The sequence below is a fragment of the Ursus americanus genome, chromosome 31 (assembly GCF_024610735.1).
Source record: "Ursus americanus isolate L20-20 chromosome 31, mUrsAme1.1.p, whole genome shotgun sequence".
Classification (NCBI taxonomy): Eukaryota; Metazoa; Chordata; class Mammalia; order Carnivora; family Ursidae; genus Ursus; species Ursus americanus.
Window position 1 is genome coordinate 32037351 of NC_142157.1, and position 13964 is coordinate 32051314.

The window sequence follows — 13964 nt, forward strand, 5'->3', positions numbered from 1 at the left end:
TCACACAGTGGTACGCCAGTGCTACAATGCCTGTTTAATTGAAACCTTGTAATAAAAGTTTAAATACATAAAATGTTTTTTTTTATCAAAAGAACATCCCCCACGTCCCCAGCCTGATGCGCATAGAGCAGGGGCAGTGGAAACTGGCTACCTACAAGGAATGGAGAAATGGCAGGTCCAACTCTCGTTGGCTTCGTATTCCTCCAAAAATGCTCTGTGAGTGAATTCAGAGTCTCAGGTGAGTGAGAACCCTACCCCACACTGGCTTTCTTCAAGTAACTCGAGTCCACACAAGGCATTCTATACCGTGGAGAAAGCTCCTCTTGGCTTTCAGAAGACAAGGAAGAGCAGGGCTTCGTGTCTGGGCAGCACTATGTTCTCGACGGTGCGTTCCATGGAGTGCACCTGCTCCGGGGAGGCCGTCAGGAAGGCCAAGGGCCCGATGCGCTGCTCCGCACAGGAGTGGCAGAGGTAGCCACCCTTGTTTTCCTTCCTGTTGCTCTGCAGGGAGGGCAAAGAAAAAGATGTCAGGGCGACAATCAGACAGCAGGAATTTTCCACCAAGAGCCTAAGCATTAGTATTCTGATGTTTTCAGACGTGGGCAAACCTCTGAGGTCACATATCCCACAGCACAGCCATTGAGGGTAGACTCGACTCTTGTCAAGTTCCCTTGGGGCAGAAACCAGAATTTATCAAGGCAAGGGGTGAAGAGCCAAGGAAAACTGGACCGGGCCCTCCAGGGAAACAGTGGTCCTGTTAAGAGTCGGGCCACAATCCAAGCTCCCAGACCATGCTCGTGTGTAAGATGCCAATGACTGACTCAAATCCTAGAGAAGCACAAGCTGCTGGGACCACATACGTAAGTGATGGGGGGCTTCTTCATGGTGAGCACAGTGTCCACGGGGATGGCGTTGTTGCACTGGCCCACGCAGCAACGCACCACTCCGGTCTTCAAAACATTACTGGTCAGCTCTGCTTGCAGGAAGTACTCCTGAGGACAGGGGAGAAGAGGGTAACAGCAACGTCTCCACCACACTCTCCCTGGAAACTCTGCTAGTGCCGGAGCGGAAAACGCTCTTTAGACACAGCGGAGTCCTCTCGGGAGAAAAGCACTGACTGCCCCGATTGCCCTCAGTTTTTGTGCCTTTTCCCTGCCGGTAAGGCCGTCTCCAAGACAGAACGCTTAAAGCAGTTCAGCTGGATTCTTCATAAAATGGCCAGTTTAAAAAAAAAAAAAATGTTTAATGGGCAAACATGAAATAATGATATTTCAGGATGGTTTCTGGATTTTTATCTCACGCTGACCTGTCCCAGAATCATTAAAAATTATTTGTATATTGACTTTTCAAGCCAGGTGAGCTGAAACAGGCAACCTTAAAAGACCTGCCCACATTGACCCAGCATGTTGCCTTCTCCCAGGCTTGTGGCTAAATGAGTGAGCAAATTCTTGGCCTCCTCAGGCTTCAGCCTCCTCATCCGTAAAATGCAGACAACACAGTCCCTGCTTCATTTGACTGCTGTGAAGAGATACTCCTACATGCTAAGTGCTCAGGCCCAGCACACAGGGAACACCCAAACCAAATGTTCATGACCTCCCAGACTGGAAAAGCCACTGGGACAGGGACCAGTGTCTGGTCTGCTGTGCCCGGAGGAGGTAACACAGTTGTGGCAGACGAGTAGAACCCCAAGTATCTGCTGACCGAATAATTACGATTTCCTGTTTTTTGGATTACAACAGGCTATTGATTTAATTGTGGCAAAATCTGTATCTGGTATTTGCATTGATCTGGCTTTCTCTCTTGCAGGATCTGTCTGCCTGCTACAGAAAAGAACAGAAAATATATAAACACTCGTGTTCCCACCAATAACTGAGGGACAACTAAACCAGGAAATCCTTTAAAAACAGAATGACAGGTTCTGCAGAAATCCCCTCTGCCGGTCATCTCTCCTCCCCTCCCCTCCCCCGAGGCAGCCAGCGTCGCGAGTGAATTTGGAGTGTACCCTTTTTGACCCACCCGAAAAGGGCTTTAAGGGGACATGTATGTCCCAGAAGGCTAGGTGTCATCTTGCAGGTATTTATTTATATAAATGTTACACTTTGAGTCTGCTTCCCATCTAGTTCATTTAAGTGCTATACAGGGTTTAATCACATCCCTCTTTCCACATTTGATTCAGCCATTCCCTCTGAGTAGATACTCAGGTTGTTTCCAAATTACTGCCCACAACGTAGCAACGAACATGCTTGTACATGCTTTCCCACCCAGCACGCGGAAGTTTCTGTTTTGACGAACTTTCTGAGCACGACCCACACCAAGGAGCCCACTTAGCGTTACAGTCTATAGCCACGTACGTGCATATTTAAAAGGCTGAATAACAGTTTCACAAAACAGTATTTCACCTTATGTGCAGTGTAGTTTTTCTCTTCTACATTTTATTTCCACTTCGCTTTTTAAAAAGCTTATTGTAGGGGCGCCTGGGTGGCTCAGTTGTTAAGCGTCTGCCTTTGGCTCAGGGCGTGATCCTGGCATTCTGGGATAGAGCCCCACATCAGGCTCTTCCGCTGGGAGCCTGCTTCTTCCTCTCCCACTCCCCCTCCTTGTGTTCCCTCTCTTGCTGGCTCTCTAATGAATAAAATCTTAAAAAAAAAAAAATTAAAAAAAAAAAACTTATCGTAGCCCACTAAACTGGTTTCATAAATCATGACTGGATTGCAGCCGACACTTGGAAAAGCATTGCTTCAAAGCAGCGGTTCTCCAACACTTTGGTCTCGGGACCCCTTGACACTACTAAATATGACGGGCTCCAACATTACAGGCTCCAAAGAAGGTTAATTTATGTGAGTCTTATCTGTTAATATTTACCACATAAGAAATTTAGGCTTAACAATTAAACCTATCACGTTAACCTTTTTATCAAATACAACTGTATTTTCAGAAAAAAAAAGCTTAGAAGAGTTGCATTGTTTTACATTCTTGCAAATCTTTCATGTCTGGCTTAACAGAAAACAACTTCTACGTTCAGTCTGTGGTGGCAAAATGTCACGTGGCTCTGGAAAACTGCCCCATGAGCTTGTCAGAGCACTGAGTGAGAAAGGCAGAGGACTCTCTAGGGTCCTACAAACAGCACAGTGCATGTATGACACCAGCAGCCAAAGGGTTAATGGGATGCATAAACACAGCTGCAACTTTTTATAGCCTTTTTACAATTGCCCCTAAATTTCTCTGACTCTTCTTCCGGGAGGTAGACCTGAGGCTTGCCCCCAACAAGCCTTTCCTTGCGGCACACTGATGTCTGTCTTTACTGCGCATTGGGCAGACAAGCTCGGCTTTGGCTTCAGATCCAGTGAGCCAGCCAGGCACTCTTTGCTAAGGGTTCGTCGTCAGCCCCCAGCCAGCGGCACAGTCTGGTGACCAGTCCAAGCAGCTGCCTGGGCTCTCTGTCCTCAGGTCCGTCCCTGGGGCCCCATTCAGCCTGGGTGCGGCCAACCTTCAGGACTTAATTTAACTCTTGTGGCAAGGAAACAGTTTTGGGGTTTGATTTGGGCAGACGTGTCTTGGTGAGTACTTCCTATCTGATGGTACATGAGCTCATTTCTTCTTCCCATTAGGTTTGGCTCTTAGATTTCTTCCTCCTGTTCAGCTTAGCCTCCTTTTCTTACTGAAGGAAAGGCTGGTGAGGAAGCAGTTTGGTTCAGTCGGTGGAGCTCTGACTTTTAGGGAGGAACTAGAAACTAGGAAGCTGTTTGGTTCAGTCTGTGAATCCCCCCTCCCCCGCCCCCCAACTTCTGGGGAGGAACCAATGCTCACAGAGTTACTCTGGGCTTCGTCTGGTTTGTGTGTTGCTGTAGCTTTTGATATCTTTGAATAAAACCAGCCATATTCTATTTGGAAAATGGGAAATGACACTTTGATTCCCCCACATGCAGACTTCTGGGCTATTCTCCAAAACTGGGCAATCACTTTTGGCAACACTCCTTGGGCAAAATATTCATTAGACTCTGGAGAAAAATGACCAACAAATCCATAAAATTATATAATACCATCTTGCAATTAAGTTTGTAAAAGGGAGATATTTGGAAGTTGGCCCTTTAAGATTTAGTTTGCATCTTGTTCGTGTATTTCCGTGTCTATATATGTTGTAAATGTGAGTGATTTTCTCTACCTCTGCCTTTTCAAGGATTTTATCCATTTGAGAGACAGTATGTGCATGAGCATGCATGAGTTGGGTGGGCAGAGGGAGAAGCAGACTCCCCCACTGAGTGTAGAGTCCACGCGGGACTCGATCCCAGGACCCAGAGATCATGAACTGAGCCAAAGGCAGATGCTTAACTGACTGAGCCACCCAGGCACCCCTCTAACTCTGGATGGTATTGCTGAAGTTAATTTACAAAAGAGCTCGTTTGTTTAAAGGGAAGCACTTGTAAAAACTGGGCATTCTAGAACTCAGAGAGATAAGGCGCCTGGGTGACTCAGTCAGTGAAGTGTCTGCCTTCCACTCAGGTCATGATCCCAGGGTCCTGAGATCAAGTCCCATCTCAGGCTGCTGCTCATCAGGGAGCCTGCTTCACCCTCTACCCCTCCCCCCTGCTCATGATCTCTCTCTCTCTCACGCTCTCAAATCTTTTTAAAAAATGAAATTCAGAAAGAAACTCCCAAATGTTTAAGTTCATGTGACCTTGGAAAATACTTGGAATTAAAGCCAAATTTAATGTTGTTGATTTACTGGAAATAAGGGAAACAATTCTGTAAAGCTGTAGAAGGTTTGTGAGAAGGGAATCTTTGGAAAGGAGTTTTGTGCGTGGTCAGGACTAAGACTATGAAGACGTAGTATATAAAAGTCTATTAGGGAGTGAGCGACACCTGTGGAAAGGAAGGGAGTGAAAGAGCGCGAAATCAGACAGAAGCTGAGCAGTGACTCAGTATCAACAGAGACCTCCGCTGATTCTCTGAGGAGTTCCAAAAGTTGGATTACCCTTCAGGGTATCCACCACTGGGGCAAGAGTCATGGTTTGTGACCACCTGGGTGGAGGGCATGCCCTTGGCAAAGGCAGCTGTCTCCAGTCAAGGCAACCCTGATGGTACCTGAGAGCTGAGGCCCGTGGGCAGCATTCCTATAGCTGGAGTCCTTCACTCCTGATGAAGATTTTCAACTAACGAGAAAACTGCATTCCACCAGATTCCTGCTTAAAACATCACTGGTTCTCTGTTTGCTCTTTCAGATTTAAGGCTGTGACTTACAGAAATTTGTTAAAATACTCCTTTGGAAACAAATACGGAACATTTATCTTTTCCTCCAGGATTCAGAAACTCTCAGTGACTGTTCTTATTTTCACAGCAATGTATTTATTTGCATAAGTTCAGTAAGAATCTGGTCTCCTTATGACAGAACACAATTGGAAACATCGGTTACATTACCAAGGCTTCGAGAGGAATACCGTATTTGAGGGACATGTGCCCAGGCTCAGATATGATCGGTTTTAGGGAACTAAGGATGACTTTATGGAGCCAATGAAACCCCTTGGAAAAATCGGTCTGGTACCTTGCTTACTTACAGGGCTCCCAGCAGCCTCACCATGGGAGTAAAGAAGGTCACCTCCCAGCAGGTGTAGAAACCACAAGAGATTCCGGGACCTCAAAGAGAAGAATTCACCCAAATCTATAGGTACTGCAGGCAAAGTCTGAGGGTAAGTATTCGGCTTGTCTTCTTAGCCTCGAGAGGCTGTTAAAAGTTCAACCTGAAATTCTTTATAAGTTCCAGCAAAGCAAACTTAACCAAAAAAAAAAGGTCAATCACTATTCTTGCCATGCTTATGTGAACAATTAGGCCAACTTTGTTAAAACTGGACTTATTTTACAAACAAATGAGACTTCATTTGGCTATCTTTGAAAATGAGGGTGATTTTAGAGAAATTGTTCCAATAACCCAACTTCGTGGGTGTTAGATTCTAGTTCTGAATTAACAGTCTTTGAGGGTTTGTTTGCCTACTAAACTGGACTAAAGCCTTGCTGGCTGCTCTGCATCTAGGAAGAGTGGCCCTTAGAAGGGGCTTTGTTTAAGCCCCTATGCTACGTTATTTGGAAGATTCTTTCTACACTTGTCATGACTTAGGGCTCACGTTACGGAGTTGGATGCTACCCGGTATGTTCTATCTATGTGCCCCACAGATGTGCCCTTATGCCGCCTCAGTCCTGGACGGGTGGTGGGGGCACCCAGAGGACTGGCTCCAGCCTCATTAGGACCACACGAGGTACTGCTGACCACCCCTTCTTCAGTGAAGCCACAGGGAAGGAAGCCGGGGGCATCCATCACACTCGAATTACAGGATCCACCGGTTCCCTACACCCTGCTCCACAAGGACAACCCCTTGCAGCAGTGAGTCTCTGACAGACCTGAAACTACTAGTTAGGAGAGTTTATCTTTAGAAATCAGTTGATAAATACAACAAGCTTCCCCTAAGGACCTAGATAAACTGGGATCACATACACTATAAGAACGCATAACCAAGGTACAAAAATCTTGCTAATGCAGGATGTTGGGTTTCAACCTGGAACGAAAGAGTACTTCTAAACAAGAGCAGGTTTCCATTCCTCTGAACCCAAACTTGGCCCCATTTCAGCAGAAAGTTAAGCAGATGGGTCATCGTCCCAATTCCCTCAAGAACGAGGAAGGACCAGAAGATGGGATTAAAACCCAAAACCAAAGGGTTAGTGGGACGACTACGCGCGGCAGTGACTTGTACCCGGGCCTTTCTCATGTGCCTTTCAATGTCCTGACTCCCTCCCTTCTCACCTCCTTTCCTCCCCGCTCCTCCCCTCGCTGCCTCTTGAGTAAACCCCTTCCTTGCTGCAGCCTCATGTCTCAGTCACTGTCTTGGGCATATCAGGCAGATGAACTTGGATTCGCAGACACTCATAGTATCTACTGTGAGGAGTGGGACTCTCTTGCCCGGAAGGCCCCCGGCCATGCTCTGAGAACTGGGGCTCACTCCAACGACACTCCTGAGCAGTGGGCCGCACGTTCCCACCAGTACCGGGATGATGCCCACCTCCCATCACTCTCGCCGATACCTGAAAAGGTCAAACTTTTCATTGTTACCAATCTGATTATTTTCGTTTGCATTTCCTAGACTGTGACACAGGTGGCTTTTTTTTTTTTTTAATCTATTCACTGGCCACTAGGGTTCCTTTTCCTGTGAACTTGTTGTTTCTATCTTCTGCCTATATGACTACTAGGTTGCCTGTTTCTTACGAATGCGCGGTTCTTTATGACCTTGGCCAGTCCTACTCTCTGCAGTTACACAAGCTCCAGGAGGGCAGAGCTCGGGTCTGCTCGCGGCCACACTCTCAGAACAGTGCCTAGCACTCAGCTGGCAAAACAAGCATCTCAAAGGATGTTTTTTAAAGGTTAACTAAATGTTGGTTATTATTTTATCACACTGAAGTTTTACAACTTGATGTAATCAGAAATAACTGTTTTAGGACTTCCCATTTTTATGCCAACGTTATTAAGAAAACCTTCCTCATCCTAAGTTATTTTTCTAACATTTCTAAAACTATTTTCTTACATTTAGGTCTTAATTTTTTCTTAAAGATTTTATTTACTTATTCATGAGAGACAGAGAGGCAGCAGGAGAGGGAGAAGCAGGCTCCCTAAGGAGCAGGGAGCCCGATGCAGGGTTCGATCCCAGGACCCTGAGATCATGACCTGAGCCGAAGGCAGACGCTTAACCGACTGAGCCACCCAGGTACCCACATTTATGTCTTTAATCCAGTTGGAATTTATTATGAGGATATAAAGAATTTAACTTGACTCTTTCCATATGGAAAGCCAACTGCCCCAACACTGCTGGCTGACTAGTACTTTCTTTTCCTACCCCTGTGTAATCCCTAGCTATTACGTGTGAAGCTCTCCCACAGCCATGTGACTTTCTGGGAACTCCCCTTGATCTGTCTCTTCTCCTTTCACTAGCATCTCTTTACAGTCAGTCAGAGTTCCCACGCCATGTTTTTCCTTAAACTGGCTAGTCCTGGGCTGTTGTTCTTCCACACGAATTTTAGAATCAGTTTATCCAATTCCATCAGGCTCTAAATCCTGTTGGGCACTGAACATACTCTTTAGGGAGAACTTTCATTTCCCATCCATAAATAGGATCTTTAAGATGCAGAGGGATCCCACTTGGGCAAATGAATCATTTCACGGTCTAACAGTTTCTAAAAGCTAAAAAAACAAAACACACCTTTAAAATCCCAAACATCATGGGTAAAATAAGTCTTCCTATATAGACAGTCTGAAGACAATCCATCATTGGTGCAGTGAGAGGACAGCGCCCCAGTGGGACAGAGACGACTATCCTTCTGGCCCGAGGCGCAAGTACATAGCGCGTGTAGAAGTGGCAGACTCTCCAACTCCCCCAAATCTTGCGGGTGGATCCAAGACTGCCTAATAGCTTCCCTCCTAGACTGTCAGTTCCACGAGATCAAGGAGCGTATTACTTGCTACCTACACTCCTTAGCGCTAACTACAGTGCTTGGCATGGAACAGGGGCTCCATAAATCTAGTTTGTCAGTGGAGTGAACAGGTGAATCAATCAAGCCACCTCCACTCTTTCATGATGTCCTGGGTGTCTACTACTTGCACAGGTACGAAGACAGTAGCTGCTGGGAAACACCAACGTCCAGGGAACTGCCAATGGGCTTACATCACACTGTCGCGTGTGGGCAGGAAGACCAGTGCACCTGTGGCAAACACTACCCCGAGAAAGAAAGACAAAACCTACCCCGAAGCTTCATTTGAACCCCCAGCTTTCAGGAACCCAAAGGTGCCTCATACCAGTACCTACACATCCCTTCTTAAATGTTTCCAGGCTGCTCTGGTTTTAAAGGCACTGGTTCCTCACTAGCAGTCGGGCCCTTGGCTTCTAAGTCCTCACCCACGACTTCCTGGGGCGATCCTGTCATCGTCCCCATTGCACAGATGACGGCATCAGAGTTGAGAAATGAGGTCACTCACGCAAAAGATTGCAGAGGTAGACCACAGCAGATGTGGGGTCCCACCCGGGTCTAAGTCCAGAACCTGTGCTCTTTTTTTTTTTTTTAAGAGTTTTATTTATTTATTTATTCGACAGGATAGAGACAGCCAGCGAGAGAGGGAACACAAGCAGGGGGAGTGGGAGAGGAAGAAGCAGGCTCATAGTGGAGGAGCCTGATGTGGGACTCGATCCCGTAACGCCGGGATCACGCCCTGAGCCGAAGGCAGACGCTTAACCGCTATGCCACCCAGGCGCCCCAGAACCTGTGCTCTTACACCAGCAAGCAACAGTGAGGCTCCCTCTCTCTCCCACGGTCTGTAGACACAAAGCTCCATGACAAGGAGGCACATGACCTCAGAACTGCTGTGTGAAAACTACACCACGAGTATTGCCGAATGAATGACTGCATGAGTGCCACGACCCCCACGCTCTTCCTCAGAGGCCAGTTCCCCGCCCCTATACCTCCCTCCTGGAGTTGAATGTCTCGATGACCAGTAACTGCTTCAGAGGACCCCCCTGCACTCTCCCAACGCACAGATACAGTTACCCCGTCAGGCCAGCCAGACCTTTCTCTAGCCCCCTCCTCTCGGGCACAGGTACAACCCTGTGCCAGCTTTACAGATTAGGACACGGAGGCACAGAGTGATGAGTGACTTGCCCAGTGTCAGGCCAGGAGAACTGTGCTGTGAGCCGAGGCAGTCTGATCCGGGGCCTGTGGAATCGGGCCCAGCCCAGCCCCAGACCAGGAGGGAGGCTGCTTTCATCCAGCTGACAAACACTTCCAGAGCACCAACGATGCGTTAGGATTCTGAGGATACTCCCGTGCCACTTGGATTAAGAATCTCGGATTCTGGGAGGCTGAGAAGCTGTCTCTGAGCAACTTGCATGACTTCAATACACTTCATTCAATAATGTCATGATTCCCTTCACTTCCTCAAAACTTTAAGAAACAAAGGAACAAAAAGGCTCCAGGGATTAGCTAGATTTTCTAAGGGGGTGAGAGAAAAAGGAGGCTGCCTGACCTCTCTTGGTTATAGAGACCAAAGTGGTTTCTCACTCGAGGTAGCAGGAACCAATGGCTCCCTTTTGTTCTAAAGCCTCAGCACGCAGGACTCTCCGTTCATGTGCTTTCATATTCTCTAAATTATTACTAGCCCCCTGCCCCAGAGCCTTCAAAATCCCCACAGCCTTCCTCTCTGAGCAGAGGGCAGACTCAGCCACTTCCAAAGAGGATGTCTCCAAACAGATTCCTAAGTTAAAAAGCAGAAGCATTCCGTCTCATACAACAGCTTTCAGACCCAAACATCTGCTCACATGGACGGGCCACATTTCCAGGGCACTTCAGAGCCCTTCTGGGAGCAACAGATGTTTTCCAACCCAGCCTCAGTAAGGAGGAAGTATTTCTCTCAATTCTGTATCCTTTTCTATATGGGGAAAAACTCGTGTTCCCCATAAAATGTATGCAATAACTAACTGATGAGCTTCCGACTAGCTTTAAAAAGCCTTTCCGACTCTTCTATGTAACTGGTGGGGCTCTCAGGTATACAATCTCTGCGAAGAATTTGGCAGTATCTAGAAAATTCACATATCCATTTATCCTTTACCTAGAAACTGAGATTCTACAATGTATTCCCCAGGATGCACTGGCAAGCCAGAAAATGACTTGTGCCTTATGATGCCTCGTGGCATTATTCTTTAAGGCAAAAGACTGGAAAGAGCCCAGTAGCCACCAGTGAGGGGCCACACCAATCACGATCCAGGGACCCGGCGAATACTCCACAGCGGTCCTGAGGGATGAGAAAATGCTATATGAACCAGTAACAGTGAGTGATCTCCATGCACATTTCTCAGTGACCAAGTGAGGTTCAGAACACTATTTACAGGATGTTACTTTCACAAAAAAGGAGGATAGAAAAATTTATACACATTTGCTGATACTTGCAAAAAGAAATACCGAAGGATAAATCGAACACTAATTTTTAAAAAATAGCTACCAATGATGGAGAGTCTGAAGGGGACAAAGACAGAACGAGACTTTTACACTTGTTACAAAGTTCTGACTTTGAAAACATAAATGTCTTATATATTCAAAAAAGATAATTGAGTCAAAAAGAAGCAAAGCTATCCTTGTAGAGACAGTAAACAGATGTATCTTATTGTAATTACACTGGCGGATCTAACCACAGAGGGAAAAGAACTTACTTCCAGTGCCCTCGGAACATGATATTCCTACAAATATTATGAACTGTGATAATGGCACTGTAATTATGGGGGGAAAGTCCATTTTTTTTTAGAGATACATACTCCAACTATATATAGGTATGATTTGTATGTAGGAATTCAATTTATTACTCTGCCTTTTAAGTATCTCAGAATTTTTTTCCTAAGTTAAAGTGAAAAAAAATCCTATTTAACCCATGTCGTGAAGTGAGATTACTGCCCACAATATTGCTACAAGTTACCCATGTGACAACTTGGTTCTGTGATAAATCCAACCACCAGTGCAGCACTATTTCTAGGGGAAAATCACACTACAGTTTCTAAAAAAATACTTGCGATCAAAGTTTCTACAAAAAAACTCATGTAATAGAGATTATTTGTACATAAAAATTATTATCGTTAACCCTTAAACAACTTTGAAATGCACAGGTCTACTTACACACAGATTTCTTTATAGTATGGTGCTGTAAATGTATTTTCTCTTCCTTACGCTTTTCCTTTCTCCAGCTTACTTTATCATAAGAATACCAAATATAATACATCGAACATAAAAAATATGTGTTAATCGACTGTTTATGCTATTGGTGAGGCTTCTGGTCAACGGGCTATCAGCTGAGTTTTGGGGGAGTCTAGAGTTACAGATTCTCAACTGTGTGGGATACGGGTGGGGTGGACATTGTTCAGTGCCTCTCACCCCGTGTTATTCCAGGGTCCACTGTATTTCTACTTCGTCCCTGGGGTACTGGTTTAGAGTTTAAGAAAAGCCACACTTATCTCTAAACTATGGGGCCAAATCCAGACCAGTCCCTGCTGTTGTCAATGAAGTTTTATCGGGACACAGCCACACTCATGCCTCAATGACTTGCCTGTGGCTGCTCTCATGCTCTCACGGCAGAGTTGAGCCAATGCAAGAGAGATCATATGGCCTGCAAAGCTTAACATACTTACTGTCCGGCCCTTTTGAGAAAAAGTGGGCAAAGCTCTGCTCTAAGTCCTCTCTGGAAACCACTGGGTGACTCCAGTGCCAGTGAGGACACAGACAAAAAAAGGGGGCTCTGGTTCTGAGATATGACACAGGCGCCATCACCCACAGTGAGGCCTTGGCGAAGCAAAGCTGCTTGGGGAAACATGCAGCTGATTCCAAATTCCAGAACATTCTTATGGCCAAATGGGCCCGTCTGAGAGAAGCTCAGAAGAAAAAAGTGCTACCAACACACAAGGTAGCCTGTCTTATGCAAGAAGGTTTTGCTGTTGTGACAGGTCCTGGAGTACTGATCGGCACAGCTTCCCCCGGAAGGCTCTCACACCATCTTCCTCAAATATGTGAAGAGAAATCCTATCTGTTGCCTTGCTTACCATCTGTCTCTGCACCTGGAATGGGGGCTGGGGGAGGGCAGGCATTCTTTGGCCGCCATGTCACCACCGGTATCTAGAAACAGACATGGCACATACGAGGCACTCACGAAATAGGCTCTATTCCACTCTGAGCATCAGGGTTCTGCGTTACCACCGCTGAACAACGCTAGGACTTCCACACCATTTACTAAAAAATGATTACTGCCCCACACCGCCACCCCGCCCCGAGGTTCAAAGCCGCTGGCGGCACTGCTTAGACTCCACAGCTCCCAATATTCTCACCTCCTTGAGAGAGCATGAAATATGGCACTTCTGCTCTACAAAATCTTTTCTGTTCTCAAGACAGCAAAGGAAGAAGAGTATTTAGAATAACTTTTACACTTAAGTTTTAGGTTTTGGCTTAAGTATTTTTGGTTCAGGGAAAGATGGACCAAGTAGCCACTGGGAGCTCACATTTCTGTTCTTATTTCCAACAGGGTTCAAAGACTAACTGGCTTATACGCCAACCTGTGAGAGGCAGAAGAGAGCTAGAAATAAGAGGGTGGGAAGCAGGCTGGTTTCTGGGGATAAGGAGCGAGTGCCGACACTTTCCTGCATCTTAGCCCGTGACAAGAGGCCTGGTGCCTGAATATTCCTTCTCTCCTGGCAAGGACATTTTCCTTGGAAGAGGTCTGTTGGTGGCAGCAAGCAGCTGCCGGTTCAAGAGGAACTAGGCAAGGGGAGGGAGGGAGGGAGTGTAGACACAGAAAACATTCCTGCTGGTGTTTCCCCAAGAGTGTTCAGCACAAACTGAGCAAGGGAGAAATTGCAAAACACATGAACAGTGGATATTTTAAAAAGAACTTTTACAACTGAATCAGGGAAGAACTGAGAAGAGAACCTACATTTTTGTCTCTTCGATTACAACGCTTCCTGCACTACCCATGAACCCCAAGAGAAGCCCTTCTCTTCCAGCCCAGGATCCTGAACCAAAGGCCTTCGCAGGCCACAGGTTGATCCCTTATTCAAACCCAACAAAATTTGAATGTTGCTAAATTAATTTGTGCTACTGGTTCCTCTTACCCCAGCTAAAGTCAAAATGTTCTCCAAGGACTTGGTCATGATGAGACACTTCTTGGCACGGGTTACTGCAACATACAGTAAATTCCATTCATCTTCAGAAAACGACTCTAAAGAAAATGAAGGGAAGAAAGGTTATCAGCTCAAAAGCCTGCTTAAACGTGTGTTCTCCTCTACACTTTCACTAACTCCCCCCACCCCCCACCCCCCCGCCGCCGCCTCCCTGACCAAGAAAAACCACTCAAGACTAGCTGGCTGAATACACAAACTTTTCCTACAAACACCAACACCAAAAACAAA

General features: G+C 46.2%; 1 protein-coding gene and 1 long non-coding RNA gene across 4 annotated transcripts in view; both read right to left on the minus strand.

Moving 5' to 3' along the window:
* Positions 1-13964, minus strand: part of FBH1 (F-box DNA helicase 1) — a 49333-nt gene continuing 35369 nt past the window's right edge. For all 3 annotated transcript variants that reach the window (XM_087857750.1, XM_045812966.2, XM_045812967.2), the window contains 3 exons: positions 13668-13774; positions 861-992; positions 1-501 (listed from right to left, as the gene is read on the minus strand). In XM_087857750.1, the coding sequence (XP_087713876.1) occupies positions 331-501; positions 861-992; positions 13668-13774 (410 nt within the window). In that variant the 3' untranslated portion in view covers positions 1-330. The remainder of the gene's footprint in view (positions 502-860; positions 993-13667; positions 13775-13964) is intronic.
* LOC148107414 (uncharacterized) lies at positions 1223-13661 on the minus strand. Its single transcript, XR_015722478.1, has 2 exons — positions 9293-13661; positions 1223-9073 (listed from the first exon to the last, which is right to left on the minus strand). It is a non-coding gene; the product is annotated as an uncharacterized LOC148107414 (long non-coding RNA).